Genomic DNA, 27,714 nt, shown 5'->3' on the forward strand with positions numbered 1-27,714 from the left:
TCCTCCAGGTTCTTCTCCAACAAATCCACAAATATACCGAGAACATAATTGGCTCCACATGGATTTTACCTAAGTGGGTGGCGGGAGATGAGCTTCTAGATGGCAGTCACCAGCAAGAAGTTATTCATTGTGTCAGAGAAAAGCGCATTACAAATGGTTGTTGTATGAACAGTTAAAGTGACCCTCCAGTTTTGAGACCCCATTCTGCCCCAGGAGAGGCGAAGGAGAGGGGTATATTACCTGCAGTTGTTCTTCTCTGCCCCCTCTTTGATCTGATGGTTTCAGGCCCCGTTTTCATCCATCAAAGATGGCTGCAGCAATTTTCTGACTACCTAATGCACACTCTGCACTACTCTTTGATCACATGAGCGTCTCTGGCCAATCAGAGAGCAGACATAGTGTATCAGTAGCCTAACATCAAAGCACTGTGGGGATTTGGTAGTCTGAAGATTGTGTCGGCCATCTTGGATGACTGAAAACAGGACCCGGAACTGGTAGATTGGATTGATGGCAGAGAAGACCAACTGCAGGTAATATATGCCAACCTATCCCGTTTCCGGACAGAATTTTGTCCCAAAACAGATGGGTCCCTTTGAATAATCCATCTTTACTAGCTGTTGAACTGAGTGTCTTTCCACTTGCAGCACACAAGGCGGCGTTCACGTCCGCGGCGACAAGCTGACGGTAACATCTCCAGTCTTACTGTGGATTAAGGTAAAACTTATGATTCGTAATAGTCTCGTGGAATAACATAATAAAATATAACGGGTGTTACATATTACATTCATATTGATGGGCGTCTTTGTTGAAACCATCTAAGACTGCGTTCACACGGGGCGGAAACCTTTACTATAGGGCTCTTTCACATGAGCGTATGCGCAAATGCACACACTTCAGTGCAACATATTTGTGCTAGGAACAAGGTTGATTTGCGTATATCGGGGCATTTAATGTACGTTTTGCGCACGCAGGGCTATTTAGGCGAATGCAATGTTTTTTCTCTGCGGAATTCTGCAGCATATTGCACATTGAGTGCATTTGTGCCCCTCTCATAGACTTCTATGGGGACATTTCCTGCGTAAATACACAGAAAAAAGAGCATATTCTATTCTTTTTTTTTTTTTGCGCAGCTCAAATTTGTGTGTAAAATACAAAAATGTGAGTGCAGCCATTGAGATCAATAGATTCTATTCTCTACGTTTTGCGCACGTAAATTCGGCCGGCCTAACTGTACTATTACTTTAACCTGCAGTTTTGCTGCGGAAATCTGGCAACAAAGCTGCAGCAATTCTGCAAACATGTGAACGTACCCCAAAGCTGGATTCACTTGAGCGTATGCATATTCGCTCACGTATTTGCAGAATGAGCGGCGTGTATTTTCCTGCAAGTCGTACGCAATCGCACGTGACAACACGCACCGATGCTCTCAGCCATTGAAATGACCGATTTGTTTCACGAGTTCCAGATGTGCTCTTTTTCTATGCAAGAAATTAGAGCATGCTGTGTATGTTTTTGCGCAACGGAATTACGCACGCCTAATACACGCATGAGAACGAATCCATTTTCTGCGTGTTGCGCATGCACATTTTTTGTGCTCACGCAAATATGCTTGTGTCAATGCAGCCTTAATGTAAGCATGAAATAGTGAAGTAAGGCCGCATGCACACGGGCGGATTGGATCTCGCATGCAAAATCCGGCCCTGGAGGCAGTGGCGTCCGCAGGGAACTGCTTTCATTTTCGTTTTTCTGTACGGCGCGTGGTTCGCACAGCTCGCCGTCGGACATGCGCAGTACAGATTTTTTTCAAACTCCTGCTTTTCCCGTGGAATCCACGGCCCATCCGCAATGTCAATTGTGGATGGGCTGCAGGTCGTACAGCTTCCATTGACTTCAATGGAAGCTGTCTGTGTGGACACCGCACAAAAATGGAGCATGCTGCGATTTTTCACCCGCGAGCAGAAACCACATTTGGTTTCCGTTCGAGCGCAAGAAGGATCACTTTTGCATACTATATTATGGGCGGCATTTGCCGTGGAATCCAGATGCGGTTGCCTGCTCTGGATTCCGCAATTCAAATCCGCCCGTGTGCATTCACCCTATGGCTATATTCACACCGGCGTTGGGTTTCTGCGGACGTTCCTGCTCTGTCATGAAAGCTAAATACATAATGCTGCATCCAAGCACTGACGGAAGCAGACTGCAGCGGACGCCCACTGACTATAACGGGGTTCGGACAGCTTCTGTTCTGCCATCCAGTATTTTCCTGGATGAAATGGCGCAGATCTAACCAGAACCTGCGGCGCAGATCTGACCGGAGCCTTAACTCTCTTATTTAAATGTGAACGTAATTATGAGCCTCGGATAATTATGTGTAATTGTACAGCTTTACACAACTCATAAAAAACACTAAAAAGAGCAGATCTGTCAGCAGCCGCCTACTTGTTGGTGGTCTCCAGAGTAAACAGAACAGAGTAAACGTGAACCGCAAGGGAAGTTTCTCGCGGGATGGAATTACACCGCTGGACGCAGCTAAGTCCGCAGCTGCCGAATTCCACACCAAAATCAGCAAGTTTCTTCACAGGAGCATAAGTGCAAAAAACACTCGTTCCTGCGCAACATATTTCACCACTAGTTCACATGGGGGGGAATCATCCCCACCCTGATTTAAATGACTATTCAGCCAATGAGGTGCTGGCAGGGGCGTAACTATAGAGGATGCAGCTGCACCCGGGCCCAGGAGCCTTAGGGGGCCCATAAGGCCTCTCTTCTCCATATAGGGAGCCCAGTACTATGAATAAAGCATTATAGTTGGGGGCCCTGTTACAGGTTTTGCATTGGGGTCCAGAAGCTTCAAGTTATGCCTCTGTGCAGCATGGTTTAGGTATGGGTACGGGTACAGATAGAGGGGGGGCCCAGCTCACATTTTGCATCAGGGCCCCTGAGTCTTTAGTTACACCCCTGGGTGCTGGCGTTTGCGAGCATGCACAGTGCTTTGCACATTCCTGCACATACATTTATGCACCCCCATAGACTCCTATGGGGACCTTTTGGTGTGCAAATGCGCACCAAAATAGAACATGTGGGTTTTTTTGCACACGCAAAAACACACGATGTGAGGGAAGCCATTGGAATCAATTAGTTCTATTCTTTGCGTATTGCGTGCGCAAAAACGCTTGCATCAAAATCCGCAAGTGGCCTGCGATGCATCGTGCGACCTTTTCCGTTCCGTATGAAACGTCCGTAAGTTGCAGGAATGGAAAATGTAGTGAAAATACACAGTACAGCGGAGATGTTAGAGCGGCCCCCCGGCCCACCTCCTGGGACCAGAGGGGGGTTATACTACCTGGTGCCACTCTCTTCCTGGCACAGCCACCACCCCACCTATTCCTGGCGCCTTTATTCATGCGTCCAAGATGACCACAGCGATACTTAGACTACGTTCACACGAAGGACTGCGCGCCAACATCCACACCAAATTCACGTCCCATTTATTTGAATGGTAGTACAGATTTTTCCTTCACGGATTTGAAATCTATGTAACAGAATACAGAAAACAAAAGTGGCGGCCCTTTATAATCCGAATCTGCACCAGAAATTCCATATGCGTATTTTGCCATTTAAAGGATTAAATTCCTGTGTGGATCCACAACTAAATGTACAGATAGCTGAAAAACCATCCATGCAGAGAAGTCCGTGGCAGATTCTTCAGTGTGACCATGCCCTTAGGCCACTTTCAGACAAGCGTATTACAGGCGCATTTCTGCATCTGTAATACGGACCTTTTTTCCCGGCCCGATTGCAGGGTTTACTGACCTGGACTGTGTTCTGGTCAGTAAACCCCGAGGTCCAGCTGGGACACACGTTCGTATTACGGAAGCAGAATTTAGTTTACCTTACGCACTGAGAGCGCAGGTGGCGCATTTGTAGTCTAAGACACTACCTGCTGCTCTGATTGGCCAGCACTGCTCATGTGAGCCAATCAATAAGCAGCATGCAGCGTCCAGCTATCGCCATGCATTGCATCCTGATAGGAGCGCTGTGGCCATCTTGGATCACCAAAGTGGATTGGTGACCGAACAATGAAAAGGATGGCAGGAGGTAATATAACGTCCCACCTCCGCTTCCTGGACTAATTTTGTCCCCGGTTTTAGAGAGTCTCTTTACTGTCTATATGTTTTAGGGCTCGTCCATACGGGCATAAACGCATTTCGGGTGCGCAAATACACGGTGTGTTTGCAAGACCAAAATGCGCAGATGGCTGAGTATTTTGCCCGCTGTGGTGTTGTTACGGTATACTACCCTTGATACGCCAGCCCAGGTGCCCTAGATCTCACCTACAACCTGTCCCTGCCTACTTGCCTCCACTCCTGGCTCACCCCAGGCGGGCAACTGGGCGGCAGCCCCTACTCTCACTAGAGACCGAAAAAGGGCTGGCGTACCTGGATGGAAAGGGTAGAACACCGACAGAAAAGGCAGACGTAAATAACCAACAGGAGCAATACTAAGCGGAACTAAGGCAGATGGAAAAGCCTGGCGGACAATAGCAAGGTATAGCAGACAAGATGACAGAGGCAGGAGACCAACAGAGGCAGACTAGCTGGCACACTGAGGGAAACCAATAACTGGCAGTGATTGTCAGTCTCTGCCTGACCTTTAAACAAAAGCCTCTGCCCAGGGGCGGAGAGAGGGAGACAGACAACTCCCAACAGAACCTAATAAAAGGGAGCTCGTACACGGCAGCTGCAATCACAGGTGCGCACGCACGGCGCCGCTCGCCACCAGCACCACGCCGGCCAGGCACCCGCACCCCCGGCAGGCGGACAACAAGCCGGGGGGACAGGTCCCGACCGCGGGACCCCGCACACTGCCGCCCTGGAAGGACCAGCAACAGCCGCAGGGTAACAGGTGTGTATTTATGTGTGCAAATGCATCGCGTGTTTGCGCACACAAAAAATACGCTCATAATCACATTATATGTTCAACAAGTATGCAGGTTTTATGTGTATGTCGTGTGTATTTACGCAAGCTCTTGCACCAAGATAGGTTAGGTTGCATATTTTTTCACATGATTACACATCACGTGTAAAAATATGCTCATGTAAATGAACCCAATGAAATCAGTTGGTTCTATTCACTGCATATACGCAAATATGCTTGTGTGAATGAGCCCTTAACTGTAGAGGGAGCTTCACTGTAAACGTAGTAAGTTCAGTGCTGTGTCTGGAAGAAGCAGCCGGGCTTTTCTAACCTTACACAACAACTTTGACAGGATAAATCAAAATGACTGTCCGGTCCTGGACAAACAAACATGGCCACACCAGCTTCTCTGACAACCTGATGCACACTGTACATTAGTATGCATTGTTAGTGTAAGACACTACACCTGCCCCCACGAGCAGTGCTGCCCCCATGAGCAGTGCTAGGTACACGAGCAGTGCTGACCACTAAGGGCAGCATGTAGTCTCTTAGACTATCAATGCATACTATGCAGAGTGTTTATCAGGTAGTCAGAGAAGCGGTGCGGCCATCGTTGTTTGTCCAAGCACACAGAGTCACTTTAATCATTTCCTCTTAGCACTTATTTTTCTGTCACTCTGCACAGGCTCTGGATTGTATCCTGGAGAGAATGAAGTCTTCTGGGTTCAACTTTTCTAAAGTCAAGTCCTTGTCGGGAACAGGTCAGGTAAGTACCAGGACTGCAGTCCTATTTTATGCGTTGGAATCCATTTGTGGCTGATACGCTTAGTCAGCATCTATTTTGGCTGGCAATTACTTTGGTTTTCCACATAGGATTTAGATCAAGTCCGTGGATACATGGTTGCATTCTGAATCTTTTCTAACACACTGGAACCCACTTGCGAGTGTTACGCACAGTCAGTATCCATCTTTGGCTGGCACTCAGTTTGGTTTTACATTGATGATTCAGAGTAAGTCCACAGACACAAGGTATTCTATACATGGGCTATGCTAAGTCAGTACTAAGTCGGGCTAGTAATCAGATTACCCACCATAGGTAGAGTCTTTGGCACTTATGTTGGAACCCATCTGTGATACCTAGATAGCATCCATTGGGCTGGTAGTCACTTTGGGTCTCCACGGAGCATAAGAGGGTCCATAGATATTTGGTAGTACTTTGCGCGGTGGGTCATGCTATATGATTTACTCAGTTTGACTAGTAGCTGGATTACCCACCAAGAATCTAGAGGAATCTAGTAAAGTGGCCTTAGGAGACACAATATCTGATGTCTCTATGGTTAGAATAGATTTTCGTCTTTCTTTTCACCTTAATTGATTTTTGCTCGGGACGGTACCCCTGAGGCGACACCATTTCTGGTGACTGTTTTTCGCTGGGGGGAAGGGGGGGGGGGGATCTCCTAAGAGTAGCATCATTTTTGGTGGTAAGAATCCATGTTGTAAGTAGATATCGGAGGGATGAGTCCATACCCGGGCTCCCCTCTGTTCAAGGTTTCTCTTTATCTGGCACTAATTGCCAAATTGTTCTGGTTTTAATCTAAGTCAAAGGTTATTTATTTAATCGTATTCTGTAAAGAGATTTTCGAGGTAATTAGGATTTTTTTCTGTCTTCTGTGATTCCTTTCATTTTGCTATATTGGCGCAGAAATAAAAAATGGATTAGTTTGAGAGATGAAAAATCCAAAAATGTTATGTGCTCCTTCAGACAAAAATTCTTCTGTTCCTTGAAGGGGACCTGTCATTGGTTTTGCTCCTCCTAAACCATCTACATCGTTAGGGCTTATTTACACATCCGTATATCGGGCGGGTTTTCACGCCCGGACGATATACGGTGTCCCTTTCTGCAGGGGGAGGAGGCGGCCTGGGCCGAGCGCAGTGCTCTGAGCTCCCGATCCCTCTGCGCCCTTCGTCACTATTTACAATGGGAGGGGACGGGGCAGAACTTAGCTCCGCCTCGTCCTCTCCCATTGCAAATAGTGGCGAAGGGCAGAGAGGGGGCAGGAGCTCAGTGCACTGCGCCCGTCTCGCCTCCTTCCCCTGCAGAAAGGGACACCGTATATCGGCCGGACGTGAAAACCCGGCCGATATACGGACGTGTGAATAAGCCCTTAAAACAGCGCCGCAATGCACTTTTCCTACTTATTTCCTTGTACATCCTAGGTAAAGCATACATGTACAATGAGGGGTTTTATTTTTCCCGTCTCATGTGCAAATTACTAGGCAGTAGTTGAGTGGGCAAGCTGGACCATCTTTGTTGGCCTGTGATGTGACCTCCCAAAATCTCGCCCCTCTGCTGCAGTGACATACAGACGTTCTTCACGTCCCCATCATGGCGATGGAACTCTTGGACTGGCACATGCGTAGTACAATGTGATGAATCTTCCTGCAAAGGGACAGATGTATTGCGCATGCGCCTGTCACAGAGCTCACGTGAGACTTCCGCCACAATGGTGATGTGAAGAAAGCCTGACTTTGTATCCAGCGCTGGAGCCTCGATGCCCGCCACTTAGAAAAAGTTGGCCTTTGTTGTGTATGGAACCACTCAGCCAATCACAGGCTTCAGAAGCCATGGAAGACTCACCACTGAAGCCTATAATTGTGGTAGATGATACATTATGGCGGCTTCACACAAGTGGAAAATAGAACCTTTTGATTTCAATGCGTTCATTCTCTTTTTTTGGAGCACACGCTGTTCTTACGGGTGCAACAAAAAAAAATAGGTCCTATTCTATGTTGTGCACATTCACACACCAAAGAGGCATACCTATGAACACCGGCACCTCATCTGGCTTAATAGTCATTTAAATCAGAGCTGGGTTATTCCCCGGCCTTGTTAACTAGCGATGCCTGTGCAAATACACACAGGCACGCATGCAAAAGACACTCATTCTGTGTGCAAAAAAGTTGCAAGGGAGCGAGTATATTTTGGAAGACGCTCGTGTGAAGGAGCCCCTAGTTATTATAATGTGGTAGGCAATACCTGTATATATGATGTACACAAAACCACCTTTCACAACTCCTTATTTGTTCAGTTCTGGGAACATGGCGTTCAGTGCTTTTTCATATTTGCATATCTTGTTGCAGCAACATGGCAGTGTGTATTGGAAAACCGGTTCCAGAGAAGTGTTAAATCACTTGTCCGCTGGACAACCGCTGCACATCGCACTGCAGGTAGGTCCGTACTGCGTTATACTTATTATTTACTTGGTTTGATGCATTAATTAAAAAAAACAAACAACTATTTCATTCTCTAGACTTGTTTCGCCATCGGTGACAGCCCTATCTGGATGGACTCCAGTACAAGTGCCGAGTGCCGCCATCTTGAAAAATCTGTTGGAGGGGCACAAGTACTGGCTAATATTACTGGATCTCGAGCATATGAGGTTAGTACTAAATAATGAGTTAACTATCACATCATTGTGATGTGGGTGAATTTAGCATCATTTTTGTGGCAAGCTAAAGATAAAGATGGTGATTATGCCAACACATAGTGATGATATTGTCACGGCTGCCACTTGTCTGCTCCAGGACCTGCGGTTGGACATCACCGCCTATTGCATGCTGCATGTCCTCTTCCATTTCTGCTTGCTCCCAAGCCTCTGTCTGAGGGGCTCGCACGCTCTTCTGCCCCCTATTTTATAGAGCCAGCATGCACTCCATAATTCTGTCCTTCACCAGTGACCAGCCGACATCTGCTATATTAGACATCCACACCCTAGGGTGGGTGCCTAAGCATTTGGTCTCACTGGCCATTTGTGGCAAAGCACTTGTTCATGTTAGTTCTGTTTTTGATCCTTGCCTGACTTAGACTGTTCTGACTTCTGCTCTCCCTGACCTCGGCTCTGTACTCGGGGCTTCAATATTGCTCCTGCCCTGACTTTCAGCTTGGAATGTATTACTGCACCTATGTCTCCAGCCCTGACTCCAGCCTGTTTTTCCACTAAGCTCCTGTTCATACCTTCAGATATTGTGCCATGGCCCAGTGTAGTGTCAGCAGTTACACTACTGAGACTATCTGTGCTGACCCACAGCAAAGCCATAATCCCACTTGGAGGGGTCAAGTATGAAAATTGGGGTCCCACTGGTGCTGTCAGCTCAGATAGCCCACTTCCAAACCAGTGTATGGCCATACAAATTCACATCTGTCTGCCTGACACATGTAGTAGTAGACACCAGCTATATTAAGGCACTCTGCAGACTGTATACGTAATTACAGTACCATTATATCCAGTGCTCATGGGTGATGACCTATTTGATTGGTCTTTCATTTTTTTTCTTGATCCGGCCCAAACTGCTACACTTACTTCTCCTGACTACTGCAAAATTTACTGCCGACACTTCTTTGGCCTCGATTCTGCAGCCATTTCCAGTTTCTACAGAAACACAAATTAATATGCTAGACCAGATACCCTATACCCCTTATCAGTGCCAGTCTGTGCCCTTATAAATCCCTTATAGTTCTATTATGTATGCCCATCTCCCAGCCACCTATCATGTTTCAGCCTCAAAGACATGCAGTGTTGGCTGCTGAAGGAAGCTGCCCTGGAGGTGGAGTAGGGACCCCTGGCAGGTATACTGTTGGGGGGGCCTGCAGGCTCTGTGTTCGGTTCAGGGACATCTTAGTTTGCACTGGATATTGGGTGCAGTGTACCCTTTACAGGGTTGCATTTTACCAGTTGGTGGACCTCGGTTGAAGTAATGTCTTGACACCACACAGCAGCTTGATGCTTTGAAACTTTTTAGTAAAAGGAACAAGTAGCACAGGTAGGTAGAAGAGATGTCACAGATTTGTGGCTACATAGATTAGTGGTTGAAGGTAACTCTGTCTTACCAGCGTTCTTGAAACCTTTCCGTTCTTTCAATCCCCACTTATTCGGCATAGTGGGTACCATACCACTGTTCTCGTTACCAGCACATTTGGTCAAGGAGTGAGGCTCAATATGGTACCTCTCAGCCCCCACAGAATCTCTCCACACCTCTGTCTGCTATCTCTGCTAAACTCTGAACTCCTCCCAGCGCACATAGTCACCCCAGACACCTCTTCTCCACATGACCATTACAGGCCAATCATAACAGTTCAACATCAAAGGGGTTTCCAATTAATTATAATTAGTGGCAGTGGGGGGATGAAATATGTGTTAAAAACCCCCACAAATACTCCCCTCCTGCTGTACGCTGCTGCTGCTCCGCTTCTCTGTTTGCTTGTTCTGCAGCAGTCACGTGGGTTGTTTATTCACGTGACTGCTGCAGCCAATGTGAGGCAGGGATGAAATGGCAGTCTGGCACCACGATGAGTGTGTATGCATATGTGTGTGTGTGTGTGTGTGTGTGTGTGTGTGTGTGTATGTATGTATATATGTATATGTATGTATGTGTAATATATATAATGTATAATTTTTTTTTTTTTTTTTTTTAAGTGATATAATTTTGGGCAGTTGGGGCCCAAAGCTGTATGAGAGAAATAACTTGTAAAACCCCTTTAAACATAGTACAAACACTCAGATGCAATTACAATCACCTATGTTAGGTGGCTCTTGTCCTCTATAACTTTTTTATCTGCACTAACAATAACTTTTTTTTCTACATAGAATCAATTCGCTCCACAATTCTGGGAAGCTGTGGGGGTGCACCACTACATGGAAAGTAGTGCCACCCTTCTTCACCTAAGTCTTCTAACTAGCAGGTTCAGCAGCCATTGTCACTTATCTGCTCCCAGACTTATTAGTATCACCCAGCAGCTATTCACCTATCATCTAAGCCATTGACATCTGTCCAATTCAATACTGAAGCTATAACCCAGGTGTAGAACTGGGTTTTTTTTTTTTTTACAGCAGATTCCATACTTGGTCAAACAAAAATATGTCAGTAACCAGGCTTTATGTGCCTTTATTCTGTGGGCGAAGAACCTGCGAACTGCCAATCTTATTTCCTTAAGGGTGCATTCAGACAACCGTATATCTGCTGGGTTTTCACGACCAGCCGATATACGGCGTCTCTCTCTGCAGGGGGAGGAGGCTGGAAGAGCCGGGAGCACTGCTCGGAGCTCCCGCACCCTCTCTGCCTCCTCTCCACCCCCCCTGCACTATTTCCAATGAGGAGAGGCGGGATGAGGTGGAGCTAATTCCAGTGATTTAGCTCCGCCCCAATCCACCTCCTCTCATTGCAAATAGTGCAGAGGGGCAGAGAGAGGGTGGAGAGGAGGCAGAGAGGGGGCGGGAGCTCAGAGCACTGCTCCCGACTCTTCCAGCCTCCTCCCCCTGCAGAGAGAGACGCCGTATATAGGCTGGGCATGAAAACCCAGCCTATATACGGTTGCTAAATGCACCCTAATGGAAATATTTTTTACCAATTAGCTCTAGGAGAAGTCATTAACATAGAAGTTCACTAACTTTTCCTCTTTGAGCTGTAGATAATTATTCAATGTGTTCAGTAAAAGCCATGAACCATACAACTGTCTATGTTATTAGTTACATTGTATTGGTCTATAATTGTGACATGGATACAATATATTACTTATCAATGCAGAAATCCAGGGAATTCTAAAGGGTTCACGTAATTTTTTTTCTTGCAAATGTACAGTACTGTGCAAAAATTGTATGCAGGCATGGAGAATATGCCACAAAGTAAGAATGCTCTCAATATAGAAGTGTTAATAGTTAATTATTGTCAATTAACAAAATGCAGAGTAACCGAATAAAGGAAAAATGTAAATCCTATCAATATTTGATGTGACTGCCCTTTACCTTCACAGCAACATCAGTTCTTCTAGGCACACTTGCACACTATTTTTTAGGGAACTCGGCAGGGAAGTTGTTCCAGACATCTTCGAGGACTAAGTCCAGATCTTCTGTGGATGTTGGCTTGCTTCACTCCTTCTGTCTCTTCATGTTATCTGAGACAGACTGGATGATGATGATGAGATCAGGGCTCTGTGGGGCCAAATCAGCACTTCCAGGACTCCTCCTTCTTCCTTACACTGAAGATAGTTCTTTATGACATTGGCTGGACGTTTGGGGTTGCTGTGGTATTACATGATGGATACGTATCTGTCTGTATTTCTCGGCATTGAGGACACTATTAATCCGAACCAAATCCCCAACTCCATTTGCTGAAATGCTGCTCCAAGCTTGCAAGGAGCCTTGATCATGCTTCACTGCTACCTACAGACACTCTTTACTGCGCCGCTCTCCAGCCTTTAGGCAAACAATCTCTTAAAGCCAGATATTTCACATTGTGACTCATCAGTCCAGAGTACCTGCTGCCATTTTTCTGCACCCTAGTTCCCATGTTTTTGTGCATAGGTGAGTCTACATGAAAGGTATGGCTTTTTTGGCCACAATTCTTCCATAAAGACCACTTCTGGACAGACCTTTCCGAACAGTAGATGGGTGTACCTGAGTCCCACTGGTTTCTGCCTGTTCTGAGCTGATGACACTGCTACACTTCTTCCAATTTTAAAAAGAGGTAAGCATGATGTGCCTTTCATTTGCCACACTAAGTTTCCTTGGCCGACTGCTGCATCTACGTTCCTCAACATTGCCTGTTTCTTGTGCTTCTTTAAAAGAGCTTGAAGAGCACATCTTGAAACCCCAGTCTGCTTCGTAATTTTTGCCCGGGACAAACCTTGCTGATGCAGTATATCTACATTGTGTCTTGTTGCTGTGTTCAGTCTTGCCATAATACACTGGCGTAACTATAGGGGATGCTGTTGCACCAGGGCCCAGGAGCCTTAGGGGGTCTATAAGGTCTCTCTTCTCCATATAGGAAGCCCAGTACTATAATAAAGCGTTATAATTGGGGGCCCTGTTATAGGTTTTGCATTGGGGCCCAGGAGCTTCAAGTTACTCTTCTGCCATAGTGTATGACCTGTGAAATGAAACTGTCTTCCACAACCTCGCCTCTGTAGCAGAGTTTAGCTGTTCCTCAGTTTTAATCCTCCTACACAGCTGTTTCTGTTAATGACTGTGTTTCAACTTATACATGAAAATTAACCTGGTTAATCGTACACCTTCCTATAATCCTACAAAATCCTACAAAATTTGTGCAAGTGTCCCTAGAAGAACTGATGCTGTTTTCAAGGTGAAGGACGTCACACCAAATATTTTTGATTTACATTTGTCTTTTGTTCAGTCACAATTGACGAAAACAATCTATTATTGAAAGCATTCTTACTTTGCAGCCTTTTTTCACACCCGCCTGAAGCTTTTGCGCAGTCTGTAAGTATATATCTTCCATAAAGCGTTCCTGGACCATTTCTATACTGACAAATTTATTTTCTCAGCGTTTTTCAGGAAATCAGATTGCAAAGATTTATAAGCAGAAGCCAGAAGAATATTCCCAGTGTGAGGTGAGCTGGCGGCATGTTTGCACAAATACGGTATTATTTGCAAGTCTTGAATACCATTTCAATAGTGAAGCTTAAGCTACTGTTATAGTAGCCAAACACATTCCAACAAATCAGTGCTACACACATTTCTGCAGAGCTCTACACTGTTCCATGCAATGAAGCGAGCCGCAGAATAGCACCAACTCTGTAAGTCCCCGATAGGATAAATTAGCTCCACTCCAGGATATCCTATTAGTATAATAAGGAATAGACTTCTACAGCGGAGATGATTTATAACCGAAAGCTGAAGTTTACGGTCGCCCGTAGGGATCAATAACTTGTGTTAGGCTCGCTCTCTGAAGTCTATTCAGAGTTAGCAGCTGCAGTTTGTATTTGCACCCATGTTCATAAATCAGCTCTTTGAGTAAATCTAAATTCGTGTACTTCACCCTCCCAGGAGGACACATAATTAGTGTTGCTTGTCTTGATCGGCTGGGCGATAAAATTGTCCCGATTTTCGTTAAATTGAATCGGGTTAGTTCAAACTGATTTTTGGGGAAAATCGAATTTCCAATTCACACAGGCTACAAAATCGCGCTACTTTGTAGCGCTACAAAAACGTATGTATGTGTAGCCCATAGTTTCCAATAGGTTCTTTCAGGCTACACATACATCTCTCATGTGAATGAACCCACTGGAAACAATGGGCTACACATACATGCGTTTTTGTAGAGCTACAAAGTAGCACGATTTTGTAGCCCGTGTGAATAAGACTAATGACTACAGTACTGCAGAGGTCAGCATGCAGCGAGGGCACCTTGCTGATGACACCAAATGTGTCCTCCATTCTGCATATGGGCAGCAGTATCATTGGAAAGTCCGGCCACTACGCAGCTAGCAGTGGGGTTTGGGGGATTCAAGTAGGGGACAGCTCACAAAGATACAAGCTATACTCTGTGGCTGTCTGTTCTCACATATTATGCCTCCCAGGTATTGCAGCTTATTTAGGCCGCCTACACATGGCCGGGTCGGATCCGGCTGCGAGAATTCTGCAGAGAGCACCGCGGACTCACCTGCTCCCGCGGCCCCGGCTCTTTTATGTGCCGGCTGCCGGCGCATGCACAGAGCGGGGCCAGCAGCTGGTGAGTGGCATTTCTCTGCGAGCCCCGCACAGAAATAGAGCATGCCGCGATTTGTTTGCCGCGCGAGATTTCGCGTGGCCAAATTGCGGCCATCTGCCTAGGATTGAGTTTAACGCAATCCTATGGCAGCTTCCAGGGGCGGAAATTCCGCGGGAAATCCCACCGCAGAATTTCCGCCCGTCTGCAGGCGGCCTTAGTTGGCAGAGCCTTTTCAGTGAATTTAAAACAAAAAGTAAACAAAACAGGGAAACAACAAACACGCACAGAGCGTGTCAATGGCCTCAGGCCACTATTCCGGCCATTAGGAATTATTGCAGGGCTTACGCAGCTAGCAGTGATTTTCTGGGGGGGCATGGTTGAGAGGCAGATGTTGTAGGGAAGCACCATGATGAGACAGGAAGTAGTGTGTTGCAGACAAACATAAAGGCTGTACCATCAGCCACTACTTGTCCCAGCAGCAACATCAGACCACAGCTAGGTCTGCTCACAGGACTCGTGCAGCCTGGGTATTATTTGAAACCGCAGCTGATGACAGAAGAGTGGCCATCCGTAAGATCTGCTGTGAACACGTAACCCCTTAGTGACCGGCCTATCGTGTTTTTACGTCCTGCGGATGCAGAACATGTATGGAGGGAGATCACAGGTGATCTCCCTTCACGCATCCCGGGTGCCGTCAGTTTCTTACAGCTGACACCCTGTGGCAACAGCTGTGATGAGCTGCACGGCTCTTTGGAGCTGTTAACCTTTTAGATGCTGTTGTCAATTCTGACAGTGGCATTTAAATTCCCCGAACAATGTTCGGTTGTCCCGTATGCCCCCCACCCCCACCCTACCGTGTTGAGATCGCAGGTAGACATGCGAGTGTCATGGCAGCCGGGGGTCTTCTGAAAGGCCTCAGGGCTGTCATGACATAATGCCTATCAAGTCGTCCTCGTGGGGTGGCCTGATAGACTGCCTGCCTGATAGCAGTATGATGTAGTGTAATGGCATTACATCATACTGCAGGAGCAATCAAGGCTTCACAAGTTGTTATCCCCTGTGGGTATTTGAAAAATAAAAGTAAAAATAAGAACAATAAAGTTTTACTAAGGATTAAAAGGTAAAAAAAACCAAAAACTTTTGCCATATTTGTAATAAAAGAATCTAAAAAAAAAAAATAAAAAATACATATTTGATATTGCTGTGTCCATAATGGTCAGAGCTATTAAAGTAATGCATTATTTTACCCTGCACGATGAACGTCGTCAGAAAGAAAAAATATAGGACGCCAGAAATGCCAGTTTTTTTTGGTCACCCTTTCTCCAAGAAAAAATGCAATAAAAAAAAATCAAAAAGTCTTCTGTATTCCAAAATGGTACTAAGGCAAACTACAGGACGTCCCACAAAAAAGAGCCCTCATTCAACCATGTTGACAGGAAAATAAATTAGTTATTGTGCACAGAAGATGGTGGCAGAAAAACATTTAATATTTTTGAAAAAAAAATACAAGTAGTGCAGCAAAAAATTTACATAAGTTTGGTATCGTAGTACTCGTACTGACCCATAAAATAAAGTTATATTATTTTTGTTGCAGTTTGTGTGCCGTAGAAACAAGACGCACCGAAAAATGGCGTAATTTCATTTATTTTCCGTTACTCTCCACTTAGAATTGTTTTTTACGTTTTTCAGTACATTAGAGTACATTAAATAGCACCATTGAAAAATGCAACTCGGCCCAGAAAAAACAAGCCCTCAGACAGCAACTTCGATGGATAAATAAAGGAGTTAGAATTTTTTTAAAAGGGGGGGGGGGGCGAAAAAAACAAAAAAGGGGATATGGAAAAAAGCTTGGTCACTAAGGAGTTAAACCACAGCAAGAATGTAAACCACCTCAACACAACGTGTATGAACATGAGATTTTGTTCATAAAAGGGATCTCCATGCCAATTTGTTTGCAACTTGTTCAACTACGGTATAAACGACTGTGGCTTTACCGCGGGTGAATGTGATCAACTAACAACCGTGAGCTGAAACGAAGCGACCAGTGAGCGAGTTATCGCTCATCACCCTGTCAGTCCACAGTTGGAGTATAACCGTGAAGAGAGAGAAGAATTGCCGCTTGACCATAGGTTAAAAAAATAATCCTTTTATTGAGTGAAAAGCATAAAAAAATAAACAGGCATAAAATCCCCAGCTTGCTTACTAGTTTAAACTGGTGGAGAACAGCGCAATTCTTTTTGGCACAAAATGCTGTAAACAAATGAAAACTGATGCAAACCAAAATCTATTGCTCTCTATTTCAGAAAGTTTTATTAATGGCTCAGATAGGCTCTGCTCAGGCCCAATTCAGGGGTGACTTTTTCGGAATTTTAAATGGAAACTCCAATGGGACCCCTTGACGGAGGCCATAGCGAGATTTGAACAGTCCCTAACACTCTAGCTACTCGTTGGCTCAAACAACGGGGAAGCGGATAGGACTACCCTTTCCTGGCTCCCTACACATTGCTGCCTCCCTCCTGTAGACCACCCCTTTAAGTAAGCTTCCCATAGATCTCTCCTCCCTTCAGACTTCCAATGTGTCCTCTCTCTCCACAGCTTGCTTAAAGAGATGCTGTCTTGAATTACCCAACCTTCTAACAGATTCCTTTAACCTGATACCCTATTATCTTGCTTGAACCCCTGTCAAACCACGGCACGGCGCCAAACCAGTGGCCGGCACCGTGGCTGTTATTAATCAGTTTATTACACCTCTTACTTTACATGTAGTATCAGAGCTGTTGATGTTCATCTAGAAGCAGTTTTTCATGTTTTCTTCCTTATAACGTGACGCTTCTGTTCCAGAGAATCTCCTTGGTCAGCAGTTTTGCAGCTTCACTCTTTATTGGAGATTATGCAGCGATCGATTACAGCGACGGTAGGTGGTCCTCTTTGTCACAGGTAATACACACCCATATACAGTTTTTGGGCTATATACAGCATCCTATGGTGCTACTAGATATATGAAGGTATAGATAGAGTGAGAAGGCCGCATGCTCTACATTGGAAGCCCTATAACGACTCCAGACACAACAGATCCATGAAGTAGTCATGTACATGGGACCGTGTACTCTAGGATTCCTAGATTTAGCAATTTAGACTGTAGACTAGTATTGGGAATAAAACCTGGTAGTATATTCTATGACCTGTGTATAGCGTTTATGGTAAGAGTATCGGGGAACGTCATTCCAGTAATACTAATGATGACTTTTTTAGGCTCTGGGATGAATTTACTGGACATTCATAAGAAGACGTGGAATGAGACGTGTCTTAACGCTTGTGCACCTGACCTCAAAGAGAAGCTGGGCTCTGCTGTTCCTTCATCCTCAGTCCTGGTGAGTCTACCTGTTCTATACCAGGAAGACAAGAGGCGTTAATATGAGTCAATATTTATCCACAATACACTATCCATAAATGGATTAAGGATTAGTGCATAATTCAGACCAGACTAGGGGTTAATGGACACGAGCGAAGATTTCCTGCAGAATTTCCGCTCGTGCACGCTGCCATAGGATTGCATTGGTTTATGCAATCCTATGCAGACAGCTGCGATTTGACTGCGTGAAAACTCAGGTGGTAAACAAATCGTGGCATGTCCTATTTCTGTGCGAGCCTTGAAGAGGCCTGCACAGAAACGTCACCGCTGATGATCGGGAACAAGGACATCACCCATCTGACGGTGTGTGGGCACAGGCAGCGGACATCACCCATCCGACGGTGTGTGGGAACAGGCAGCGGACATCACCCATCCGACGGTGTGTGGGAACAGGCAGCGGACATCACCCATCCGACGGTGTGTGGGAACAGGCAGCGGACATCACCCATCCGACGGTGTGTGGGAACAGGCAGCGGACATCACCCATCCGACGGTGTGTGGGCACAGGCAGCGGACATCACCCATCGGACGGTGTGTGGGAACAGGCAGCGGACATCACCCATCCGACGGTGTGTGGGCACAGGCAGCGGACATCACCCATCGGACGGTGTGTGGGAACAGGCACCTTAGGTGTAGTTGAAAACCTCTGTCCTGTCACAGCATAAGACATGATCATGAGGGCCAGGCTGACATAGGAAGCCACTCTGGTTCCACTACCTGTTTCGGATGGCATGTCATAATAATTATCAGGAGAGTGGTTCAACAATAAACAGTGCTCATAGTGACAGGCTAAAGACTGCTACTGTAAGCAAATGCCGAGGACATCTGTGAAGCCATTGTGTAGTTGCATGACGATGACCATTTGCATACTGCTGGCCGTAGTGTCAAAACCCTAGAAAAACGCAAGTTTGAGGTATTGGCTCACAGTGACTAGCTGACAGGAAGGGTTCATTGATTCATGCTGCTTGTGCCAAATTCTGAGCATCCCCTCAGCACGGTGCAACAGAAATCTGGATTCATCTGACTAGGCAATATTTTTCCTCTACTCTGTGATTTTTGCGCTTTTGCCCACTGGAGTCTTGTCTTTCTGTTTCTCTTAGATAGCAATGAAAAAAATCCTATGCAGGTGACAGTGAAATCCTGGCCCCGGCTAGTCTAGCACCGTTGACCGGGTTTTTTTTGCAACCAGTTTTTTTTTTATTGCACCAATACAGCAACTTTTGTGTCTACAGCTCCTGTGCAGAGCTATGAGTCTCCATGGTAACAGGCTCCAAAGAAGCCATGGATTGTATGATCCTTCAGTCAAACTCTTTCATCCCCTACTTATTGGTAATGTACATTCAGTAGGTTAGCAAGAAGTAGGGGACAGATGAGGAGGAGTGTGACTATAGGATTAGACTACACAGGATTTTGTATTCAGTAACCATGGAGACACATAGGTCTGCATAGGAGCTGCAGACACAAAATAATAGAACATTTATCTAGATTGTTTGCAAACTTCTTATTTTTGTGCATTGCAGCAATAAGAAAATGATGTTGCGAAGTGGACATAACATGGTGGTCATATTACTACAGTCATTACATAGTTTAATTCATCTCTTTCTTGCTCTAGGGAAATGTATCTCCTTATTATGTCCACCGCTACGGATTTAGCCCTCGCTGCAGTGTTGTTGCATTCACCGGTGATAATCCAGGTGAGAGGATGAACGCAAATGTATGCATATTTATTATGTACTTTAAATGGTCATAAACTTTTCATCCAACTCCTGCTCAGCCAGCAGCCTATGTGTCTCTCATCAATCTTGTAATGTACTTGCATCAAAAAAAACTTTTGTTTTACAACAAAAAAATCAAATTTAAAATGCCTGCCACTAGGGGTCTCCCTTCCAGCACTTTTACAATCCACTGCCTGTCATTAGGCATTTGGCTTCTCTACTAACAAGGACATGGGGAAGTTGCTAGTTACTACATGCAACAGAGGGACTGGCATTTAGATGCTGCCTTGTAGCTGATTGGAGCAGGGCTATGCAAGGCAGCATGGGAAGTCTGGGACAGGAAGTCCCCGCTAGTACAGTACTGGCAGAATAGCTGTTTAGGATATGACCTCCACCTGTAAGAGGATTGCAAACAGAAGGACAGCAGGAAAATGTACATGGAAACTGGAACTGATAGAACTCAAACTGGGTGCAAACAGCAGCAAAGCAGTAGCCAATAAAGACCTCGGCTGCTTTTGAAAATTTTTGAAAACTCAAGTATACTTTAAGGCTCCTGTCCACGGGCATTGCGGTATCATGCGTTGGATCTCTGCCGCGGAATACCGTCGCCCGGGAGCAGGAGCCGGCAGACAGATCTCCGCTGTCAGCCTATCTGACAGATAGGCTGACCGCAGAGAATCGTGGCAAATCGCAGCATGCTGCAATTTGCCGGTCCAGAGAATCGCAATGAAAACCCCCCTGTGGACAGGCAGCCTAAGGCTATATACACAGTTAGTGGTCGTGTTATGGAGGCATTGCAGTATTAAAAATACAGGAGACTGTTCAAAGAATCCACATGGTTAATGCTGGATTCACTTGTTTCTGTGGAAAACAGCAATTGCATTAGTGGAGGAACCCACCGTAAAAGAACGCCACTTACCCTATAAACTGTGCAATCCTTTACCAACCAATGTGAACACAATCCCATTCCCTACATCCCAATATCTGCCCAAAGAGGCACAACACAAAAACACAGCAAGGCTATGTTCACACGGGGTGTAAAGGCTGCGGAATTTCCACGTGGAGAATCCACAGCATTTACAGTAAAAGCCATGTGGACGAGATTTAAAGGGGCTGTACTAAAATATACTTATTACCTATTCATAGATTAGGTGATAAAAGTCTGATCAATGGGGGGGGGGTCTTACTGCTGAGACCCCCACTGATCCCAAGAACAGACCTCCGTGTCCCCCTCTCTTCCTCACTGTGTATTCCCTGCTCCTCCACTTCCATGTTAAGAAGATGTTGGAGTGGAGCAGTGGTCGCGCATGCATGGTGCCGCTCCTTTCATCATCAATGGGACAGCCGGAGTTAGTGAGCTCTTGTACTCGGCTATTGAAACAAATGGAGCAATGCTGTGCGTGTGTGACCGCCACTTAATCTTCGCTTCACTGCAAGTGGCTGCAGACCGTTCTTAGTGACAAAACGTGCTGGACATGAGATCCCGATTCTTGGGATCAGTAGTGGTCTCAGCAGTGTCCCTACCGATTAGACTTTTATCACCTATCTTATGAATGGATGATGAGGGTCTACGGCGGTACAACCCCTTTAACCCCTTCCCTCCCCATAACGTAAGGGTACGTCATGGGAGCGGGATACTTCCCGCAAAATAACGTACCCTTACGTCATAGGGATAGCGCGAGATCATAGCAGATCTTGCGCTATCCCGCAGAGGGAGACTGCTGTCACTAGTAGGAGGCCTCCCGCTGCAACAGCGGGGAGCATCGGAGATCCTCCCCCTAGCTGTTAACCGCTTTCCTGACGCGATCTAAGTAGATCGCTGCAGGGAAAGGGTTCACAGAGGGACTGTGCTCCCTCTGTGACTTCAGCCGGCTCTCGTAATGTTATCGCGAGAGCCCGGCTGGTTGCTATGGCAACGGGACGCCAGATACCGGCGTACTGTATTGCCATTGCCTAAGATCGCTGTAATAAGCGATAAGGCATGGCAGGAGAGAAGTCCTGCCATGCCCTATTGTAGCGATCTTCAATCCTTCAGTGTAAGTCCCTCAGAGGGACACTGATGGTGTAAAAAGAAGAGCAAAATAAAGTACAAAAAATAAAAATGTAAAAAAACGTTTTAAAAATCCGTTTTTATGCTTTTTCTCATATTAGCATAAAAAAATAAAACAAATCCCACATATTTGGTATTGACACGTCCGTAACAACGCGTACAATAAATTGAACGCGCTTTTTATCCTGCACGGCAAAAAGCATTTAAAATAACGCTAAACAACTGAGGCAAAATGCTAATTGCCAAAATGGTACCAATAAAAACTAAAGCTCGTCTCGCAAAAAATAAGCCCCCATATAGCTCCGGCCACAGAAAAATAAAAAAGTTATAGAACTTTGAATGCAGTGATTTAAAAAAAAAATTTTTTCCAAAAAAGGGTTTTTATTGTGAAAGAGTGGAAAAACCTAAAAAAAAAAAAAAAGGATTCTTGGTATCGTGGTAACCGTACTGTCCCGCAAAAAACATTTATTGTGTCATTTATGCTGCATGATTAACGCTTAAAAAAAAAAAAAAGAAACTAAAAATCTGTGGCAGAATTGATGCGTTTTCTCTCCCTGCGAGCATAAAAAAAATAATAAAAGTTTTACAATATAGTCTATATACCCAAAAATGGCACCAACAAAAACTGCAGTTCGCCACGCAAAAAACAAGCTCTTATACGGCCGCATCGACAGAAAAGTAAAAAAATTATGGCTTTTGAAAAATGGAGATGAAACTCCGCCTAAATTCGTTGCGCCCAAAATAGGCAATGTGCTTAAGGGGTTAATAAATATTGTCCATATGGTGCGGAAAAAGTGCGCATGGAATCCGCAGTGGAATTGACATACACTGTAGGTTTGATATCCACAACCTATCCATTGTTTGCTCTGGATTTGAGTGCAGATTTCCCTCTATTGCAATGCAAAAGTTGAAATCCACAGCATATTCGCACCGAAATCCTCTACACAATCTGCACCGTTAGGTGGGTTTTATGCTGCTGAAAAATAAGGGGATTTCCACACAAAATGCTGATGAACTATTCTCAGGATAGGTCATCCGTAGTTGATTGGCTGGAATCCGCCATTCGGGATCCCAGCTGATTACCTGATAAGGTGCCTGTGTAACATCCCGTAACAAACAAAGCAGGAAGCACGACACTGTGGAGCTGGCAGGGTAGAGATGGCACTTGTCATGGTGGCTCTACCAAACTCCTCCCCAGAGGGATGGGTACAGCCTGAGCCAAGGCGCCACTAGGCCGCTTACAGGAAACGCTGGGACAGCAGTTACCTGTATAGTGGTGTAGTGGAGTGAAGAAGTTGTCGTGACGCCACCGTTCTTTTGCACTGTTGGAGTCCACACACGGTTATAATAAATACCTCAATCACTGGGAACGGGCAGTGACTGGAACTTTACTTCTTTAAGGCAATGTTCACACACCAGTGCAGGAAGAACAATTTCAACAATGTCAGGGAGGAAAACACAGGATGACACCGGGTCTACAGTCCTAGTTATCTGTATGACGCCACTCCTGGACAGTATACACACTCCAGGTCTCAGAATGAAACCAGGCCTACAGGCTGAGTTATCTGTAAGGCTCCGCTCCTGGACAGACACACCGAAGGTGGAAAGAACACTCCGCATACACTCACTCGTGGTTAGTAGCTTGAGCACTGCACGACCGGCTCCTTACTTTCACTCACTCATAATAGGGGTCCTGAGATTGTAAATCAGGATATCTTTCCTCGGCCTCCATTCTTCACCACATGAGGGTTGACGGTACCCCCATGTGGCCAGCACTCTCCCTTCACACTCTACTGTTGAAGCAATGGAATTTCCAGACTCAGACAGACTGCAGACATATATATATCTTCCATCATCACGTGACAAGACAGTTTGATACAATTTCCAGACATATCCCAGCCACTTTCAGACATTAACCTCTTACATGCTGCAGCTGTGCAGTACACATAATTAGAGACAAGACAATTTGCACAGTGCATCTACACCGAAGACATGACATGTATGACTATTATGGAGGGGCCAGATATATAGACTTTGGGCCACTACACCTGCTGGTAGCGCCGCAATACACAGGGGCCAAGTGGAAGCTGCTGCCCTGACCCCTGTGTAGTGGCTGAAGCATGTAACTGCAGCCTGGGGTCTTGATAAAAACCCCTTTAACTACAGACTCAGTGTGGATTATCCAGGGAGGTAATTCTGTAAATAATACATCCCATGTGAAGCACCCAAAACTGCTAAAACCTTGGCTTTTATTTGAGTTAGGAAAGATTAAAGGGGTTGTCCCGCGCCGAAACGGGTTTTTTTTTTTTTCAACCCCCCCCCCCGGTCGGCGCGAGACAACCCCGATGCAGGGAGGTAAAGAAAGCTTACCGGAGCGCTTACCTTAATCCCCGCGCTCCGGTGACTTCAATACTTACCGCTGAAGATGGCCGCCGGGATCCTCTGTCTCCGTGGACCGCAGCTCTTCTGTGCGGTCCATTGCCGATTCCAGCCTCCTGATTGGCTGGAATCGGCACGTGACGGGGCGGAGCTACACGGAGCCTGCATTCTGCACGAGCGGCTCCATAGAAGACAGGAGAAGACCCGGACTGCGCAAGCGCGGCTAATTTGGCCATCGGAGGGCGAAAATTAGTCGGCACCATGGAGACGAGGACGCCAGCAACGGAGCAGGTAAGTATAAAACTTTTTATAACTTCTGTATGGCTCATAATTAATGCACAATGTACATTACAAAGTGCATTAATATGGCCATACAGAAGTGTATAGACCCACTTGCTGCCGCGGGACAACCCCTTTAATTTGCCCTTCTCAACACTTATGGGTAAAAAGTTCCCTTTATTGGTTTAGTTTTCATTAAACTTCCATTTTTTGTGAAGGGATGGCCATCCCTTGTTAGTGGATTATTATACAGTCATCCGTAGTATATTATACTGTAATTATCTTCTAACTCGGGGTATTCTTTACACAGCGTCCCTGGCTGGAATGCGACTGGAGGAAGGGGACATTGCAGTAAGTGGATTGTAGCTACTAATATGTGCAGAAGTTTGCAGATCACTGACCAGTATTTAGTTGTAATATTCACCAAATGGCCCTTTATTCGAGCCCCCGGGCCTCACATGATTGGTGCTTCCCTGTATGGAAATTCTCCCCGTGACCCCGAAGTGCGGTATAAAATCACATGACCAGTGTTCAGTAGATCAGTTTTACTGTGAATCCACATTTGATGGGAAAATCCAGCGATCTGAGCGAGTTCAAATGAGGCCTGGTTATCCGTGCTAGACTAGCCGGGGCCGGGATGTCACTGTCACCACGTGGAGTTTTCTCGTGTAACAGTGTGTAGAATATACCAAGAATAGTGTAATCGAAGAAAAACATCCAGTAAAAGGGGATCCTGTGGACAGAAACAACTCGTCACTGAAAGGGGTCAGAGGAGGATGTCAGGAATCATTCTGACCAACAGGGGCTGCACAATTTGAAGCAGAAGAATACAGCGCTGGTGATCCAACTAATGTGTCCGAACGCACAACCCACCGTACCGCAGCATGGATAGGCAGCAGACAACCAGTTCCAATGCCATTATGTCTAAGAGAAACAGAAAGGTGACACTCCAGAGGGGGAAAACAGCCAAAAATTGTATCACTGAGCAGCAGAAAAGCATCACCTGGTCAGATGGATCCAGATTTCCACTGCTCCGTGCTGCTGGGAGGTCAGAATTTGACAGGAGCTGCATGAATCGATGACCCCTTCCTGTCAGCTGGTCAGAACATGTCAGCACCTCCATCTACAAGAAGCTTCCTGTCCGCAGGGGCCGATATTCCTGCAGAACAATATTATCACTAAGCGGAATCTATACCATGAGCTGCTGCAGTTTTGAAGGCCAAAGTAGGTCCAACGCCCCACTAGATGGGGGTCTCTAATAAAGTGGCCATTCAGTGTCTGTCTTAAAACTTCCTTATTTCTGCCTAGTTCTGTTTCTCCAATGGTTGAAAGTCAAAGGTCTGATTAGACTGTAATAATAAACTACGAGAATCCATGAAAACCGCGTTCTGCCCTATAATGAAGCCGCTGTTTAATGGACACAGAACATAATAGAGCTCTCCGCATTGGCGTCCTCACAATACACCGCCGCACAGTTTTTCCTTCACTTTGCGGAGTTGCTTCCCTTTCACCATTTAATGTATTTCTTCGTAGGCGTATGCTCTTTTATAGGCTGATGGAAAGCAGATTACGGCCGGAGGTCGCATGTATTGGCTTTTTAACGAGATTCATTATTAGGAATATTAGGATGCTAATGGTTTGTGCAGGAAACAGGAAAATATATGTTATCAGAGTCCTCGTGCTATATATATTTAATGTGTATGCATGTGTGTATGTATGTATATATGTATGTATATGTGTGTGTGTAATATATATATATATATATATATATATATAATATATATAAATATAAAATATGTATGTATATGTATATATGTGTATATATACACAGTATATAAGGAGATGACTCTGTGCTGGAGTTTGTTAGGTTCAGGATATGACCGTCTTTTATAAACCCTGGTGGAAAGATATATGGTTCTGTGTTAAAGTTTTAGGCAGGTGTCGTACAAATGCTGCAAAGTAAGAATTTGTTCTAGAAATAGAAGGTGTCTGATTGGCTCAGTTTCTGATGATTTAGCCCCACAGAGCCCTGATCTCAAATCATCCAGTCTGTCTGGAATTACATGAAGAGACAGAAGGGTTGGAGCGAGCCGACATCCACAGAAGATCCGTGCTTAGTTCTCCAAGATGTCTGGAACAACCTCCCTGACGAGTTTCTTCAAAATCTGTGTGCAAGTGTACCTAGAAGAACTGATGCTATTGTGAAGCCAAAGGGCGGTCACACCAAATACTGAGGGGATTCACATTTCCCTTTTGGTTATTCACTTTACATTTTGTTATTAAACTATTAACACTTCTAGCATTAATACTTTGCAGTATATTTCACTCCTGTCTAAAACTTTTGCCCAGTCTGTATATTGTATCTCAAAACGTCACATCCTGCAAACTATTTACAGCTACGGATATGTATATTCCTGTCTAATCCTAGGTAGTAGAGATGTGGACCCCCCCCCCCCCCCCCCCCGCTCTCCTGGTTGTTTTAGTAAATACTTTCATTATCCATAAAATAACAATTTTGTAGCATCTTTTCTTCCAAATCTGTCCCTCTCTTATTCCTCCTGGCAACATATGATTTACATTGACAGCTCAGTGCTAACATTTCCTTTTACAATAGGGTGTTCCACTGCACAGTCTGGGGTGTAAGATTTCTCCAAATTGGCATAAATGCGCTTTCATACAGGATGGAAGAATATTCTGCAGGACGTCCTAGAATATTCTGTTGTGCGGGAAAATCAACACAAAAATCTGAATAGCTCAGATGTAGATTTCATGTAGAATTGAAAATGTAGAATTCTGATGGCAATCCCTCGCCAAAATGTGTCCTGTGCGAAGGAGTCTTGGGGCGGTTTCACATCTGCATTGCAACCTCCGTTCAGAGGTTCCGTCGCAGATCCGGCACAAAATACCAGAGGCGCTGAGCAACAGGCGAACAGACCCCGTTATAGTCAATGGGGTCCATTCCATGTTGTTCGATTCCATCTAAAGACAAAGCTGTTCAGCCACGGGGATTCCCTCTCCTGCTCCTCGAATGCGACAGGAAACTGAAACCACCAATGCCGGAATGAAACCACCCTGATATAGACCATGCAACGGAAACTTGGTATATAAATAGTGAGGAGGTGGATAAGTACTCCTACAGCGCCAGCTATTGGACAGCGGCATCCCTTTAATTGAATGTCCAATCTTTTAACAGGTCTTGACTAAGGATATAAACCAAATTTAAATCTTCTCCACAAGAAAGACACCCATCTACATGCTGTGAGTGGTAAGATAGCGACACAGGATATGATGCAGCAGATGGAGTAACCAAAATATGCATGACTTACTTTTGAACACAGAAACAATAATAAACGAGCAAATAACGATATTTAAACAACTGAACTTTCAGTTTCGAGCTCCTAGGCGTTATCTACTGCTAACTAATACGTAGGAATAGTAAGACTTTGGAAGCAAACAGG

The 27,714-nt window shown here is 45.3% G+C and overlaps 1 protein-coding gene across 5 annotated transcripts in view; it reads left to right on the top strand.

Moving 5' to 3' along the window:
• The window catches only part of XYLB (xylulokinase), a 138,901-nt gene that overhangs the window by 9,111 nt on the left and 102,076 nt on the right, over positions 1-27,714 (top strand). For all 5 annotated transcript variants that reach the window (XR_010787317.1, XM_066584847.1, XM_066584846.1 and 2 more), the window contains 9 exons: positions 645-714; positions 5,603-5,683; positions 8,059-8,145; positions 8,229-8,357; positions 13,256-13,321; positions 17,263-17,335; positions 17,674-17,792; positions 19,446-19,527; positions 24,567-24,607. Coding sequence is in view for 4 of the 5 variants with exons in the window: in XM_066584847.1 (XP_066440944.1) it covers positions 645-714; positions 5,603-5,683; positions 8,059-8,145; positions 8,229-8,357; positions 13,256-13,321; positions 17,263-17,335; positions 17,674-17,792; positions 19,446-19,527; positions 24,567-24,607 (748 nt within the window). In the remaining variant the exon portion in view is untranslated. The remainder of the gene's footprint in view (positions 1-644; positions 715-5,602; positions 5,684-8,058; positions 8,146-8,228; positions 8,358-13,255; positions 13,322-17,262; positions 17,336-17,673; positions 17,793-19,445; positions 19,528-24,566; positions 24,608-27,714) is intronic.

This window comes from Eleutherodactylus coqui, chromosome 12 (genome assembly GCF_035609145.1).
Source record: "Eleutherodactylus coqui strain aEleCoq1 chromosome 12, aEleCoq1.hap1, whole genome shotgun sequence".
Classification (NCBI taxonomy): domain Eukaryota; kingdom Metazoa; phylum Chordata; class Amphibia; order Anura; family Eleutherodactylidae; genus Eleutherodactylus; species Eleutherodactylus coqui.